At 34.0% G+C, this 17,700-nt stretch overlaps 3 protein-coding genes across 3 annotated transcripts; 2 read left to right on the top strand and 1 right to left on the bottom strand.

Moving 5' to 3' along the window:
- Positions 1-1,317: 1,317 nt before the first annotated feature.
- LOC143543273 (pentatricopeptide repeat-containing protein At1g31430-like) lies at positions 1,318-3,266 on the top strand. Its single transcript, XM_077035630.1, has one exon. It carries the CDS (start codon positions 1,367-1,369, stop codon positions 3,224-3,226), a length of 1,860 nt encoding a protein of 619 aa, XP_076891745.1. The 5' UTR covers positions 1,318-1,366; the 3' UTR covers positions 3,227-3,266.
- Positions 3,267-4,625: 1,359 nt separating this feature from the next.
- Positions 4,626-8,717, top strand: LOC143543250 (uncharacterized). Its single transcript, XM_077035616.1, has 8 exons — positions 4,626-4,740; positions 5,449-5,772; positions 5,837-7,449; positions 7,547-7,816; positions 7,903-7,983; positions 8,105-8,216; positions 8,305-8,371; positions 8,484-8,717. Exons 1-8 carry the CDS (start codon positions 4,626-4,628, stop codon positions 8,575-8,577), a joined length of 2,676 nt encoding a protein of 891 aa, XP_076891731.1. The 3' UTR covers positions 8,578-8,717.
- A 501-nt stretch (positions 8,718-9,218) lies between these two features.
- On the bottom strand, positions 9,219-14,364 carry LOC143543272 (zinc finger CCCH domain-containing protein 34-like). Its single transcript, XM_077035629.1, has 7 exons — positions 14,054-14,364; positions 13,838-13,983; positions 13,631-13,696; positions 11,632-11,751; positions 11,243-11,542; positions 9,955-10,236; positions 9,219-9,882 (listed from the first exon to the last, which is right to left on the bottom strand). Exons 1-7 carry the CDS (start codon positions 14,118-14,120, stop codon positions 9,544-9,546), a joined length of 1,320 nt encoding a protein of 439 aa, XP_076891744.1. The 5' UTR covers positions 14,121-14,364; the 3' UTR covers positions 9,219-9,543.
- Between the last annotated feature and the right edge of the window lie 3,336 nt (positions 14,365-17,700).

Here is a 17,700-nt window from a genome sequence, read left to right as displayed (position 1 = left end):
CAAAGGGTGAGAGTCCAACTCGAAACTTTTCTATGGATGCATAGCATAATTAGCATTCTTATGAACCTGTTATTTGATTGGTCAGTAGACAAGTTTGAGGCAATTTTAAGTTCTTTGGTGCATTTGATGCATTTGATAAGTTAGATTCTTTAAACTTATTTACTATCTGTTTATTCAGCTTTCTGAATACATATGCATGCACTATGGTTGATTGGTTATGTGGTTTTAGTTTTAACAATTACAGAAACTTAACTTTGAATTGCTTTGTCATTTTTCAAAGCCATGATGATCAAAATAAAGAAGATTTGATTAACTTAATCACCAAAATTTGAGCATCAGCTATAGCTTCACCACCCCCCGCAACGCGGAATACTAGTTAGTATTTAAAGTATAACTTACATCAAGAAGAGTCCAATCGTACGTAAAAATTAACAACTCAAGACAATAATCATCTACATACATTCTATTGTTATTTTTTTTTAATAATAAACAACTTATTCACACATTCTTTAAACCTACTCATAAATCCACACACTTTGTCCACTTGGGAATTAATGAACACATTTTTCAAACCCCTTGGTATCACTACGCTATAAGCCGCTGTTAATCATCTACATGCAAGCTTCAAGCTTTGTTATAAATCAAGTTAAACTAGTTTAGCAAGTGTTAACTCTCTAAACTATTGTTTCTAAGCTATTGAAAGTGCCAATTAACTTAACATAAAAAATCAAAAGCTCTATACGACTTGTATAGACCTTTACTAATCGTATAAGTCTATACTACTCGTATATGCTTATACTACTTGTATAGACGTATTTTTTAGAAAAAACCCTTTTTTATATTTATTTTTTAATCAAACTAGACAATCGAGATACCGGTGTATGTGAATAACAAACAACTTTATACCGATTCTAATCAGCTCTATTATGTTTTTTCTGGACAACCAAATTGTATAAAAGAGTTGAAATTCTTTGTGTGGTTAGTCGATCATAATGTAGTTGACAATATTAGATCTAAAATTGAACCTATTTTGATGTTGATGAGATTTAAGAATTTTATTACTTTCGATTCAGGTATGTTTGGGCGCATAGTTTTATTACAAAAGACATATATAAAAAATTATTAATTTGAGAATAGTTTTTTTTAAACATACAAGTCATATAGACGTATATTACTTGTATAGACATATACTACTCATTTTATATTGCTCATATTGACCTATACTACTCGCAGAGGTTATATGACTCGTATAAAAATATGGTGAACGACAGATATGACATCTATGATACACTAACACGTAAGAAAAAGGCACTCGAGTCAAACCAATCTATATAAAAAAAGGATTTTCTAGCATGGTTCAAGCATAATGTTTCCCCGCCAACCATTCTTGGCACCCACCAAGAAAACATGCATACACCTCCTCAAAACCTGCAAATCCATGAACCAATTAACCCAAATCCAGACCCAAATCATCATTCTCGGCGTTACCCAAAACATCGACGTCATCAAGAAGCTCATGGCTTTCACAGCAAACCCGTTAACCGGAAACTTATCTCACGCTCAAAGAATATTTAACCGAATCGAAACCCGTTCACTCTTCGCCTACAATGTAATGATTAAAGCATATGCAAAGACTGGTGGGTTTAATAAAGCTGTTTCTTTGTTTGATCAACTGAGGGTTGATGGGTTATGGCCTGATAATTATACTTACCCATTTGTGTTTAAGTCAATTGGGTGTTTGAGAGATGGTTTAGTTGGTGAAAAGATTCATGGGTTTGTTGTGAAAGCTGGGGATGAGTCTGATTGTTATGTTTGTAACTCGGTTATGGATATGTACTGTGAGTTGGGTCGGTTTGGGAACGCGCGTAAGGTGTTCGATGAAATGCCTAAACAAGACGTGGTTTCGTGGAATGTGTTGGTTTCGGGGTGTGTTAGGTGTAAGAAGTTTGAGGAGGCGGTTGGGGTTTATTTGCGAATGAGAGATGATGGAACGGTGACGCCGGACGAGGCTACGGTTGTGAGCACGCTTTCGGCGTGTATTGCTTTGAAGAGTTTGGAACTTGGGAAGGAGATACACCGTTACGTTAGCCATGAGATTGGGTTTACGAATATAATTAGTAATGCTTTATTAGATATGTATGCGAAATGTGGATGTTTAGATATCGCACGAGGGATTTTTGATGAATTGAAAACGAAAAATGTGATTTGTTGGACAACGATGGTGTCTGGTTATGTGAATTATGGGCGGTTAGAGGATGCACGCCATTTGTTTGATGAAAGTCCTGTGAAAGATATTGTTCTCTGGACGGCTATGATTAACGGGTACGTGCAGTTTAATCAAGTGGATGATGCAATGGCTTTGTTTCAGCAAATGCAGATTTTTGGAATCAAGCCGGATAAGTTCACAGTGGTGGCTCTTTTAACGGGCTGTGCACAAGTCGGGGCTTTAGAACAGGGGAAATGGATTCATGAATATATGAATGAACATAAGATAACAATCGATGCGGTATGTGGTACTGCTCTTATTGATATGTATGCAAAATGCGGGTGCATAGACAAGTGTTTAGACGTGTTTTACAGATTAAACGAAAAGGATACCGCATCATGGACATCGATTATATGTGCACTTTCTATAAACGGGAAGCCCGATAAAGCACTCGAATTGTTTTACCAGATGAAAGAGTCCGGATTCAAACCTGATGATATTACTTTCATTGGTGTTTTAAACGCGTGTAGTCACGGTGGTTTAGTGGAAGAAGGGTGGATGCATTTTGAATCAATGAAATCATTGTATAATATTGAGCCAAAGATAGAACATTACGGTTGTTTGATTGATCTTTTAGGCCGCGCAGGGCTGTTAAAAGAAGCAGAAAAGGTTATTGACAAAATCCCTAAAGAAAAAGATGATATTTTGGTTCCGGTTTACGGTGCTTTACTCAGTGCTTGTAGGTTATATGGTGATGTTGATATGGGCGAGCATTTAGCCGACCGGTTAAGTGAAATCGAAAACAGTGATTCGAGTATTCATACACTTTTGGCTAACATTTATGCTTCTGTTGGGAGATGGGAAGATGTGAAGAAAGTAAGAAGTAAAATGAGAATAAGTGGGATTAAAAAGGAGCCTGGATGTAGTTCTATTGAGGTTAATGGGAATATTCATGAGTTTTTAGTTGGAGATGCTTCTCATCCTGAGATGAAAGATGTTTATTTTAGTTTGAACACATAGGCAAAAGTGTCATATGCACATGAGATATATGATGTGGAGTTGTGGACCTAGATTGTATTTTAAATTTATGGCAAACTCTTGGATTTGGCCCCATTAGATGAACATGTAGATGAGATGGTGATGTGTTTTTTAGTGCTCCATCAGATCAATTCGGAAACTAATGAAGATTTCGGTTAGAGTGACAATTTTGACTTATTTACTTGTAGCATGTCGTCGAACAAGTCAATGGGTTAAAATGGCTTGGGCTAAATGATCGAATTTAGGAGGCATGTCAAATGGTTTAAAAGTCATTCGCTGCCTACTCTGATATCATTTGTCACAAATTTCTCTCTATAAACTCATCATAAGACACTTAATCTCGATTAAGTCGGACTTGCTACTTTTCAAATGCGTAATGAGGTGGATCATATTAGATGAAGAAGTAAGAACATTAACTCTTTGTATTGCTTGATAACTTTTATGAGTTGAGCTCACAAGTTGCTTCAACGTAATTCGTTTAATTGGGTGATTTGTGTCAACGCAATTTTAAAACTGTAGTCAATAATTTGTTTATAATTTCTTTATTAGTTTCATTACTTATAATATGAATAGATCACATTATATAGATTATACGAATATTATGACTATTTAAACAGGGTAAAGTTAAAATGCCACAGGAGATAAAAATGAGAAGTGTGAGAAACACAAAAAACCACTAAAAAGTAAAAAAATAATAATAACAAAAAAAATCATAACTCAATATATAAATAAAAAACAAAAAATTAAATAAACCAAAATGTTTCCTCCGTCATTCCTGTTAAAAAAATGACAAAAAGACACAATTTCGGAAATAAACAACACAATGATAAACTAAAAAAGACATAATATATCGCAAAATATGACACAACGTTAAGAAATATAACACAATATTAAGAAAAAAAAAAAGACAATCAATGACGAAAATAAACACAAAATACAATTATAAATAAAAAAAACACAATGATTTTTTTCACTCAAAATTATTATTATTATTTTTTTTTAGAACGAGAAAGACGGTGGAAATATTTTTGTGTTTTTAATTAAACATTTTTTAATATTTTTTGAGTGTTTTTTTTTTGTTGCAAATACTTGTCGTCCTTCTCGTGTGTATAGAATCCATTTAAATATACAATTTCTCAGTACATTTTTTTTACTACGCCCGGAGGCATAAATCTCAACAAGCGGGTCGAAATTTTAGGGCTCCATTTCCCTCTAAAAAACATTCATAAAATTTCACCAATTCATCCCACCCCCCAAATTTCCCTCCATTTCTAATTAAAAAAAACACTGTCAGAATAATCTCATCTCTACACACCAACCGAACCCCTGTTTCACCAATTGTGAAATTAACATTATCTTTGAACACAGGATAATAATTTATATGGGTGATAAAGTCGATTTAGATAACAGTGACGATAATAAGTCGTCAGAATCCGATACTTGGGATTTCATCGACGGAGACACTCAAATCTTCGATTCTCCAACTTCATCCTTCGGTAACAATATATATACACGTGTTTATAATTTATGAATCTGTTTTAATTAAGTCAAGATTTGATCAATTTTAACTGAAAGTTGACTACTTTATCATTTTTTTGATGGTAAAATTAATTCTTTTGTGCATTTTGTGACATAGTGTATACATGGGTAAATCAAAGATTTTGGTTTCTTGTAAAAATCGCTATTATGATTAATTGCTAGTCGGTACGCTACAGATGCGATTTCACCTAATTGGACCAACAAGTCGGTAGTAATTGGTCAAAGGCGGTCAAAGTTAAACCGAATCCGTCAAATCGCTCTAAATCGGACCTTGGTTTGAACTTTTTTCTCATTGATCTTTTATGTTTATGCTTGAACTATACCATGTGTCTATCAGTCTATGTGAACTTTTAATGTACTTTAAATTTTATTAGTCAAATGAATGGTTTCGACCAACTACCAGTTTGTTGGTTCAATTAGGTGAAATTGAATCAGTAGCATATCGATTAGTGATAAATAGGTTATCGGTGACTAATTGTGATTTTTACAACGCTGCGTGAAGTCACTTTCTTTGTGCATTTTGCGACGTAGTATATAGAGAATAAAAAGTTTTTGGTATCTTGTTAAATGTCATATTTCACATAATTCATAAATGAATGCTACAACAAGATATTTTTGAACTTTCAGCCCGAACAATTTTGATTTTTTTTTATTTCTTGAACTAGGTAATATTTATGATGGTGATGCACAAAGTACTATTCCTTTTGATGACACTGTTGTGTGTGAAGATGAGTTGGCAACTCAAGTGATGGACTCCGATGATGAAACTCAAGCGGTTAACCTTGGCGGTGAGACACAAGTGATGAATCTTGATACTGAATGTGAAGAGGTTGACGTGTTTGACGAGACTCAATTATTCAATGATTATGACACTGAAGATGTAGTTAGTGACTATGATGAAAGTGAAAAGACTGAAATAGTGGATGACTCCGATGAAGATTCTTTGAAGCCAAAAACAGATTGCGGAAGGAGTGAACAGCGTGCTTCAGGTAGTTGATGAAATTTTATTTGACCCGGTTGACCCGTTTATATTGATGTTGTTTTACATGACAGGAGTCGGTTTCAAGAAATTTACTTCAATCCGTGCAGCATCGATGAGAGCTGCTGGTCTGGCAGCGCTTAACAAGGCTTCTAAATTAAGTAAAAGTCCATCACGCCCCAGTTTAAATTCGGGACCTGACACTGAACATAGAAGAATACTATTAGGTAAATGTAATTCTGTTGACTTGGAGGAAGTCAACAAGTCAACTGATGGCCAAAAAACTGGAAGTAAGTTTCGAAAAACTGCTAGGAAACTTTTTGCTGAGGATCCACTTCTGGGAGGTAAAGATTCAGATGGCAATTTTGACCTTGGTTATATTGATTCTCAAGTACCTGGAGATGCATCAGAAGCAAATGCACTTGATTTTGTGGATAACTTTTTAAAAATTAATATTGAGTGTGATGATAGTTGTGGCATCAGAAAGTCAACTGGAGGTAAGTCAAAGCCGGTTTTAAGTGCTAAAGGTGCTCAAATTTTTGCAAAAAGTGCTGGTCTTATTGATGGTGTTGATAAAAGACGAATTTTTGATTGGGATGGTAAGCCTGAAGATAACGCAGAATCTGATTTCTTTGCCAAACATAAGGAATCATTTTTTGCTAGCGGCGGTCGGAGGCGCAAATCTTCCATTTCTTCTGGAAGCAGGAAATTGGGACGGTCTGACTCAAAATTGGTGTTGGGGAAAAATAAAGAAAATGAAAAATTGAATAAAAGGTTAGAAACAGTCAAAAAGCTTTCAACTGTCCGGAAAAATCTTATTGATGAATTGGATGAGCAGGCAACGGATATGCCAGATGGCAAGGATGTTCAAGAAACAACCGAGGCTCGTTTTGATGCTCAAATAGCTGCTGAACCGAAGAAAGGCGTATGTCTTGGGTTGCAAGCACCTGGTCATGTTTCTACTAAAACCAAAGGTCATCATAAAAGTCAACCCCGGTCCTTGACTAATAATGGAGTCAGGATAACACGATCAAAGATGAGCGGTGATCAGATCAAAGAAGTGATGCAGGATAAGTCAGCTGCTAAAAAGAGTGAAGATTTCGCTTATGAGGGGACTGATGTGGTGAAAAGAACAGGAAAAGTGTCGTTGAAAAGAAGAAAAGTTGACTCAGTAGAGGCTCCAGTTACACCTGTTGACCAAACGCCAGTCAAGAAACAGTGTATTCAATATGTTACACCTGTTGCTCAGCAAACAAGAAACTCAATGAGGTCTAATCAGTCAGAAAAAGTTAAAAGAAGTCGCCAGAAGTTGCCACCTACAAGAAAAGAAACCAGCACACAATCTATCTCTAGATTAACAAGGTCAAAGGCTGCTACTTTGACCGGACAAGAAAAGGGATTAACAACAGAAAGAATTGAAAAAAGTCCTTCAGTTTGTCCTACTCCTGTTAACTGTCCAACACCCGTAAAAGAATCATCTCCAATTTGCATGGGGGACGGGTATTTAAGGCAGTCATGCAGGTCATTAGGCAGGTCATCATGCATCCAAGAAGTTTGTAGCTTGTTTTCAACAGAACGATTAGTTAAATCTCCAAACAGAGATACAAGACAGGGAAAAGATGCCTCTTTGATTCGTGTACTTTTTAGTCGCCACTTAGATGAAAATATAATCAAGAATCAGAAAAAGGTGTTATATTTACTCTTTTTACTTGTTTGTCGCTTCTATTAATCGTATTTCTTGATTGACTGCTTTTTGCTAAGCATTATTGATATAACCATCACAGATTTTATCTCGACTGGGGGCTGCAGAATCTACTTCAATGTCAGATGCAACGCATTTCATAGCAGATGATTTTGTTCGTACAAGGAATATGTTGGAAGCAATTGCTTTTGGAAAACCAGTAGTTACACATCTTTGGCTTGAAAGCTGTGGGCAAGCTTGTTGTCACATTGATGAAAAAAATTTCATACTGAGAGATGTTAAGAAAGAGAAAGAATTCGGCTTTAATCTCCCAGCATCGTTGGCCCGTGCCCACCAAAATCCGCTTTTAAAAGTAACAAAGCTAGTGTGTTTAAGTTTGTCATACAATGATATTATACAAGTATGTTTTTTTATTAATAATTTTCACATTTTATGCAGGGATATAGAGTTTTGATTACACCAAATACAAAACCTGGTAAAGAGATATTATCAAGCTTGGTTAAAGCAGTTCATGGTGTGGTATGTATTATGTAATTTTAACTTATGCATTATTTGCTGTTGTTATTATTATTATTATTATTATTATTATTATTATTATTATTTCTTTATGTTGATACAAGTTGTGTGAGTTTAATTTCAGGCAATTGAGCGAATGGGCAGAAGTTTATGGAACAATAGTGACATTCTTGAGGGATTGTTGATTCTATCATGTGAAGAAGATTATGCAGTCTGTATACCTTTTCTTGAAAAAGGTTTTTATAGCTATTAAATACCTTTTTCGGTAAAGTAGTTATAGAGTAAAGAAACATGAGTTAACTTCCATGTCTTGTGTTAACGCAGGAGCTGCAATATATGGTTCAGAGCTTCTTCTCAATGGAATTGTTACCCAAAGGCTGGAATATGAAAGGTTGGTCCAAACAAATTAACAAAACCTCTTAAACCATGTTATTAAAAGATTACATTGTATATAATTTTGTAATCATATACGAAGGTAATTATTTACATTTTTTTTGTGGCAGATATCGCCTCTTTTTGGATCACATGAAGAGAACGCGGTCAACAATTTGGGTGAATAAAGATGACAAGCATAAGGCTGTTGGTAGAGTGAAATAAACGGCCATCTTGACAAATATTTAAGTGAACGCCTTTGCACATATGATCACTAGATGCCTCATCTTTTATAAGTGTTTCTAGTTTTAGTATGTGAATGAAGTATGATAGTTTATTTATTTCTTTGGATTTATTGATGTAACATGTTACTTGGACTTTTAGGGTCAGAGATCTTGATCCTCTTCTAGTAGCAAGAACAATTTACAGTATTTCGGGTTGTTTTGAAACTGGCAGTTTGTGTAGTTTGAAGAAGTTAATTTGCGGGTTTGAGCCTCATTGGATGGGCATGTTCACTAGTATTCCTGGTAGTAACTAAGGTCAGTAGCAACTTGGCTTGTCAATCACAAGTGAAACCGACAACAGTCAATGAGAAACAAGTGATTAGCAGGAACTTTGAGCAGTAATAATTGTGATAAATGTTAACTGGTAATAACTGGTAACTGGTCGTCAGCAGCAACTTCAACGGCTAGAAATCATAAACACTGACCGACCCTAACGAAGTTAACCTCTGGTGACATGAAAGCCAGTGATAAATAACACTCACATGACATCCATCACCTCAGATCATCTAGAATTCAAATAATAAACTTATGCATGAATTTCTAACCGCATCATGTTCATTAAATCCCAACAATAAACTGATATAAGAAGCAAAAACACGGTTGAATCTTTTTCATTACGAAAAAGTTTTACAACAAATAAAAACACACCCTCCAGAAAATAACAAATACCAACATTTTCCAAGTCCGGAGGAGGTTTTTTCTTCTAGCTAATCATGTGGAAAGAAGAAAGTTTTTCCTAAGTGGTTCAAAATATGGCTTTATTCAAATATGCATAACCGATGCCATATAAACATATGAACGTGGCTAAACCAGAAGATCGTGTCATCGAACCATCAAGTGGCTAAACAAGAATTTGGGTCAAATGGCTCACATTCTCACAACAAAAAAACACAAACCGTTTAGGGCCTCAGTTTCCACCATGGGTAGTGGTACTACTACTGCTACCAGTTGATTGAGAAGCTTGCATACTCTTTGAGAGACTTGATACAATGGAACTGCTTGGCGGCATAGTGGTGGTGGTGGTGGTGGTGGTGGTGGAAATGAGCTCTGGCCTGAGTTCCGATGAAGAGGATGACGGTGCTAAAGTGCCAATATACGAGCCGACAGGGTAGGGTGCAACTGGCATATCAGCTAGTGAAGATGCAGATGGGCTGTAACTTAATGTTCCCATTGGATGATCATATTTGCACGATGGCCCGAATTTACACACCCCATTTTGAGCATAATGTTGACAAAGTGGTGCACCCTGAAACACGAGGAATAAGATTAAACCACTAACAAATAAAGCATTAGGGCGTAAAGATTAAAGAATGCTTACTGGACGGAGGGGAAGGCCCATTGGGCCAAGAACAAAATTTGGGCTTGGTGCAGTCCATTCTAGTGGATGATGGTATCTACAGGAGGCACCAAATTTACAATCCCCTGTATTCATGTAAAACTGACATTCGGGTTCACCAAGCCGTTGGGGAAGCGTATGCTCATTTTGACTTTGGGTGAAAGGGTAAGAATGGGCGGATGGAGATAATTGAGTCATTGCGTATGCGGGCCCCCCTCCATAAATAGGCTGTGTATTAGGAGATGCTGCTGGATGTACAGGTGCCTGCACGACATTTGCATTTTGTAAACGAGGCTGCTTATTCAGGACTGCTAATTAGATAATCAGTAAGAGATTTTATCCAAACATCTAGGAGATGGTGTCCAAATGTTAATTTGGCGGTTAAAAGCCATATTAATCTGTTTAAATTAGGGGTGTGCACGATACCAAAATATCCAAACCATAACCAACGTAACCGAACTCGAATCACTGAAGCCAAAAAAAAACTGACAGTTTGGTTTTATGTTTTAAAATAAAGATTTTAGGTGTGATTTTGCCGTCAACCAAAAACCAAATGGTAACAAAAAAAGAAACGATTTTAAGTAATTTACAAGAAATTAATAAATGGTGTAGCCCACAAAATTTAGGTCCAAATGTGTAACAATCAATTAATTAGTAACTAATAAAAAGATTTGGGCCCAAAGCTTTAGGCCCAAATTCATTATTTTTTTAGGTTTTTTCTTTTGGCCGAAAAATTTCAAGCCAAATGGTCAAAGTGAAAAATCCGAACCCGAACCAAACCTGTTGCAAAACCCAAAAAACCAAAAATTGAGAAAACCTAAACTGCAAGGTTTTCAAAAACACAAAAAACCCATGCACACCCCCAATTTAAACATTTAGCAAATTCTGAACTGATAGATAAATAATACGAAAACAGACATTTGTTGAACAATTTAAATTTAAGACAAGCCAATTCATTTTTTTTATCAAATATAAAACTAATTTTTGTAGAATATATTCTTCACACCTTTCGTGGAATAATTATAACACATAACTCCACTAACTATAGATTTTACGGTATTAATGAAGATGAAAACGCGGGTGACAAAATGGAGGTGTGAGAAAGTGATCTTAACATTTTCCTAAAATAACAAGTTTTGTTGCAGCAAACTCATTATTACAGCAACTCACAATATCTGATAAGTTTCAAAAGGCACATCCAAACACCCCTTATATATAAACGAGCCGTAATAATCGAAAAATCAGTTCCAAAACACAAATAAACAAATACCTGGTAAGGATTCCATCCTGGAAACGGAACCATCCCAGGTGGGGTCAGCATTGGAGCAGGGAAATAGGGGCCAGGAACAAAAGGAGCCCTGGCAACGGTTAATACACCATACGGTTGAGAAGAAACAACAGGAGATTGCACATTTGGGTACATAGCAGAAGGCATGGCGGACGGCTGTCCACCAGTGAGTGGCTGTGGCGGTGATGGTAATATGCCAGCTGGCTGTGGATGATGGAATTTACATGTGGCGACAAACTTACATTGCCCTGTTTTCAAATAGTAGGAGCATTCTTTTCCACCCTGCATAAAAAAATAATAATAAAAATAAAAATCTTGAGGTTAAAAAGGTTATTATGAGGATTGAATGTGTAATAAAGTGAAGAACTGACCGGACGCAGTGGATATCCAGACACGTTTAATGGCACGGTTGTTGATGACCCGATCCCCTGTCTAGGATGATGATATTTGCAAGATGGACCAAATTTGCACATTCCCGTTCGCATATAATACTGGATATATCATGTATGTCACATAGTTATCATGTATAATGCAAATTTGGAGTTCATAAAATTTATATTACATAAGCTACAATCATAAATATAGCATGATAAAATGGGTAGGTTGGTCACTTCTATATCGATGCGTCAATTTTTAACAAATAATTAACGTGCTAAATATGATTACGAAAAGTATACTATTATATCCCAAAATATGTCACAGGAAAATAACAAAAAGAATTTTAAGAAAAAGTAGAATTAGTGCAGTTTTTAGTTAATTGAATGCCAATTTTACCCTGCCAAAAAAACAAAAGCTTTATACTGTTAGGAATGCACAATTAATGCAGATTTGTGATGGATGTAACTATCTACAGGATTACTTTATTTGGAAATAGGCAACTATTTTGGGACAAACTAAAACATAAAAGTGGACAAAATTTTAGAAACCGAGGGATAACAATAATAATATTTTTTTTTAATAAAGTGATTTAGGAGGTTGTGAGCCTTAAAACACACTTTGTAGGTTAATGGGTCGAAATTGTGACATCTAGATCCCCGTGGCTGTTTAGTGAATCGTGACAAACTAAGAATAGAGACAAAACACAAAGTTGGATGTAAAGCTTTAGTAAAGAAAAAGTTTAGCATACAATTAAGCAATTTTATGAAACCAAAATAGAAAGAAAAAAGAAAATACAGAATAAAGTAGCAAAGCAATGTTCGTTATTCATTGAATATAAAATCTATGGAGAAAAACGATGATACAAGCTAAAAAGAAGTATGGGCAAAAATTTGAACAGAAATAACCAAATTCAGAAGTAACTTATGATAACTTATTTGATGTTAATATCATAACCATGTTCATGTCAACTTCCGAACTTATATACTTGGTGATGCAATTGCAGCTCTTGTGAATATCGGAAACTAAGCAAATAAGAAGCCAAAAAACTCATTCAAGGAAATCCCAGTAGGGTTTTTTGAACTCATAAAATGCAATAATCCCTGATACTAAAACAAAAAAAATAGTATGAGTTTAAATCACTCCCTACCTAAAAATAGATACCCATTCAAATAAAAAAGATAATGATCCCTAATTAAAAGAAAATATAACCATGCAAAGATCCAAACTTTTAATCTCCTCCAAGCTTGGCTCATCTAATCGGTTCCTCAAACACGAAGTGAAGATGTCGAGCCGGTCGTGTTTGAGGAACCGATTGGATAAGGCAATCAACCAAGCTTAAAGTAGATTTGAAGTTTGAAAATTTTCATGGCTATCTTTTATTTGATCTTTGATCATTTCTTTTAATCACGGGTCATTATCTTTTTCTTTATTTAAATGGTTATGTCTCTTTAGGTAGGCATCATTTAAAACTCATATAAGTAATTGTTTGTTTTAGTTTTGGGGATTGTTATTTGTTACGTTTTATGAAATCAAGTAACCATACTGGAATTTTGTTGAAGAAGTTTTTCAGCTTGTTGTTTGCTTAGTTTTCGATCTTCATGTGAGTTGCATCAACTGGAAGTAAATGTGAAGTGGAAATTATGAACCAAAAGTTTGGATTTCTCTGCTTGGGAAACAATAAGATATAATGTAAGTAGTTTAGATCATCTTAAATGTTTATATGCTACGCGTGCCAATAAAGAAAAGTAACTATTTTCCCAAGAGATGAACAAGAAAATATAATAAGATTTCCAATGTGGCAATAAAGAATTAAAGAGAAAGATGAACTTCAATCTAAAGATCTTTATGACAAAAAGATAAAATATGCAAGAACTAGAAAAACTTATCGCACTGGCATTGAAGTTGGAAAGCATTGATAAAAAGACAATCTTTTGAGCATCATAACAAGATTTACATTCTTTTTAGTACATAAACAAATCATAAACAAAGTACCTGGCACACAGGCTGACCAACTCGCTCGGGAAACCCCCCTCCACCGCCCCTCATAGCTCCAACAACCTGCAATGATCATCAACCATTAACCACCTTATAATCGAAATCCACAAATACCCAAATCATTAAATCCAAACACACCCACACATGATCACATTAAACCACATAACAAACCAACAAAATGCACCATAAAGTTCGAAACTTTACCGAGCCACGGTCCCTCGGATGATTAAACCAACACCGCGAACCATACCCACAGAACCCAGTCCTCAAATAATAGATGCAGTCTGCTTTATCGGGCTGTTCCGGATACGACTCGGCCTCATCTCCTAACCCTAATTGCCACATAGGCTCTGCATTTTCAATAAAATCAAAACACCCCCCAAATTAAAACCACAATCCACTAGCATCAACTTCACTTACCTTCAAGCCCTAATTGATCACCGGATGAACTCCATTCGGTAACCCGATCCGACTGCTGCATCTCCATTATACACCCAAAACACAATATATATAATATATATAACCAAATTTACAAATATGTATCTATATAATGAATCTATCAACAATATCCACACAAGATTCAAGAGAACCCAAAAGGGTAAAATCTTAACAATCTGGGTTATCGGATCGGGTCATAAATCAAGAGAAAGATGAGATTTTTATATTAGGGTTTGTGTGTTATTGCACACAGTCTGCGTCTGGTTTACCTTTCTCTCTCTAACTGTCTTTTTTTCTTTTTATTTTTAGTTAATTTTTTTAGTGTGTTAGTTGATATACGCGCCAAATACAAGAGACTGGGTGTATTCTTCTTCTTATTATTATTATTATTATTATTATTATTATTATTATTATTTTCTTGAAGAAGAATATATGACAATGGTGGCCTTTAGATTTGCTACACGTGCACAAAGACTCTTTATTTAAATGTTTTTTTATTAATAAAATTCTGATACCTTGTAGATATGGTCAAAAAGATTGGTGAATAAGTTATATTAGCATGTTCTTGACGTCATACTTGGCTAGTTGGCCTCCATGACATCTTGCCTTTATACTTTGTTTGTATTTTCATATGTAAGGTTATATTTTATATGGAAAGATTGAGGTTTTAAATATTGGTTGTGTTAACACACCCTTGACACCTTCCCTCGTGTTATATTACTATATTTGTCTTGTAGGAGATTATAATATGAAGGGTTAAGTAAGGGTCCACGTGATATGCATGTGTAGGTGTAGGTGGGGCAATGCTTTTAAAACCGAGTTGAATAAGCTAATCGTGTTCAAAGTTTATTTGTTGGAATATATATATATATATTGGGGAGCGATTTTTTGAGAACCATATTGAGTTTTAAGAACTTAATAACTCAATCCTAGGCCACACATTTAATTAAATGAAATGGAATATGTGGTTGAGATTAAATCTGACAAAAAAGTCAAAGTATGAGAGAGAATAAAGATATAAGTGATTACACTAACTTTTACATCCGTTACACATGTGTAAAAAGTTGACTCGGTGCGTAAAATATTATGTAATTTTTTTACGGGTATGTAACTTACATATATTACGCATGTGTAAAAAAAATTCGAAAAAAAAAACCGTTACACTGAGTTCTTTCGAGTTCTTAAAACTCAAAGGGGTTCTCATTTGAAATCTCCCCTATATATATATATATATATAGAGTTGTGAAAACTTTAGAAACCCATTCTCAACCACATGTTTTTAATTAAAGATTAAATCTTGTGGTCCACAATTAAAGTTAATAAAAAATGTAAAAGTTTATTTACATTTTCTCTCTCCTGAAAACATACATAAAAATTACTAAAAAATGTCAAAAAAATAGCAAAACATTTTTTTTATGTTTTCAATGTTTTGTATTAAATGTAACAACATATATTACATGTAACAAAAAAAACGACGTTACATAGGGTTTTCACGGGTTTTCTCAACTCAAGAGGGTTTTCAAACTATACTCCTCCTATATATATATATATATATATATATATATGGGAAGGATCAAGCGAGAAGTGATATTATAGCGAGAAGTGCGAGAAATGAATATGGACCATTGATTGTGTTTAATCAGTGGTCTATATTATAAATGGTAATTTCGTAATTAAAAACACATATTTATGACATATAATTTAATAAAAAGGTTATATAGGTCTTTTGTGGTGTAATCATTAAACCAGATTTTAATGCTTTAAGTGTTTACTTTTTTGGTCCATTTAATGCTTATTAGAAGGTTAATACTATTTTAATTTTTTCATTAAAATTATGATTTTTTTTATGGTTGTGTAAGTTGTTTATTTGTTTTTAGAATTTGTTCATAAAACATATAAATTTTGCAACATTATATTGTATATTACAGATTTGTTTATATAGTACATACAATGTATTAAAGTAAGCCTATTTTTTTTTGCTAACACTTTATTATATAAACAAACTGATTCCTACACAGTATTAGTTTTGCCTATATTATGTTAGATACCACATTAGTTATAACTACACAACGTGCGAAAGTGTTCACACACTACATTTTTTTTACCTACGCTATATTAGATATGTCTACACTACGCTAGTTATGACTACACAACCATTTGAAAGTATACATACACAACATTAGTTTTGTTTACACTACATTAGATATGTATACCCAACATTAGTTAGGCCTACACTATGTTAGTGTTACCTACACAAAATTAGTTTTGTCTACACTACATTAGATATGTCAACGCTACATTAATTATGACTAAACAACATTAAAAGTGTGCCTACACTACATTAGATATGGCTACATAACATTTGAAAGTGTACCTACACTACATTAGTTTTGCCTCCACTACATTAGATATGTCTACACTACACTAATTATAACTACACAGCATTTTAAAGTGTGCTTACACCATATTACGAAGCTGTATCCACATTACATTAAATCAAATGATAATAATAATAACAACAACAACAACAATAACAACAATTAACCATTTTCATAATAACATGATTTTAGATCAAATAGATTCCAATGTTTTAAATTTTATATGAAATAAAAAATAATAATAATAGTTTGTAATTCATTTGCTAGTAACATATCATTAATTATTAAACCATTAATGAGCATGAGTTACAAAACAAAATACTTTATATTTCACTAATATATCCTTGCATATAAATAATTATAAACTAAAAAAGAAATTATGTGATGGTTAGAATCTCTTCTCGCACTTCTCGCAATAAGAATCACTTCTGAAATAAACCTAATCCTATACATACATACATATATATGTATGTATGTATGTACTAGGCTATGTGCCCGTGTAACACATGGACTGAAAAAAACTATTTTTAAAATATTAAAATCTAGTTTATGTATACCTAAATGATTTTAAATGCAAATAAGCTCTTGAATTGTGTAATGCAAAAAATGGATTAAAATTTTAGACTGCAATTAAAAAAGGGGTAGTGATACACCTGTTTTGATGTAAATACTATTTTTTATCGGATATATAAGTGCATTTGCATTGGTTTATTACCAACAGTAATTTTAGTGAATACCCAAAATGCCCTCTTACAACTAAAATCATCCGTGTCACAACCTAATTTTGTAATTTAAGCCCTAATATTTAAGATTACATTATTATTGTCATATCTCAACTTTAACGTACATCTTTATCAAGGTTGAATCTTAAGCTATGCCCATTTGCAGCTAATAGATGCCAAGATTCTTGTTCATCAGGTGCCACTTATTTTTATTTTGAAATTATACCAAATGCTTATGTTGTCATAACGAATGTTTGATGTCTACTTCAATAAGAAAGCAATTCATTGAAGATTTACAAAGGGATACACCTTCTTCTCTTAGCAAATACCTAGAGTAGAAAATGAATTTCATTAACAAAAAATGATGATCGTTAATTACTTACAAATTGCTACAAAACAGCAAAGTATTCATCCATCCCCAGCCGTTATATTAAAAATTATAGAACACTGTTTATAGAATTTAAAGGATTCAAAATACATACTCTCAAAAGTAAGCATGCCTCCCATGTAAACATACTTCAAGTTGTAA

The sequence above is a fragment of the Bidens hawaiensis genome, unplaced genomic scaffold (genome assembly GCF_021521415.1).
Source record: "Bidens hawaiensis isolate Kalapana, Puna unplaced genomic scaffold, B.hawaiensis_p1.1 tig00013115_1, whole genome shotgun sequence".
Classification (NCBI taxonomy): Eukaryota; Viridiplantae; Streptophyta; class Magnoliopsida; order Asterales; family Asteraceae; genus Bidens; species Bidens hawaiensis.
Note: the sequence above shows the minus strand (reverse complement) of the source record. Positions and strands in the feature narration are given on the sequence as shown.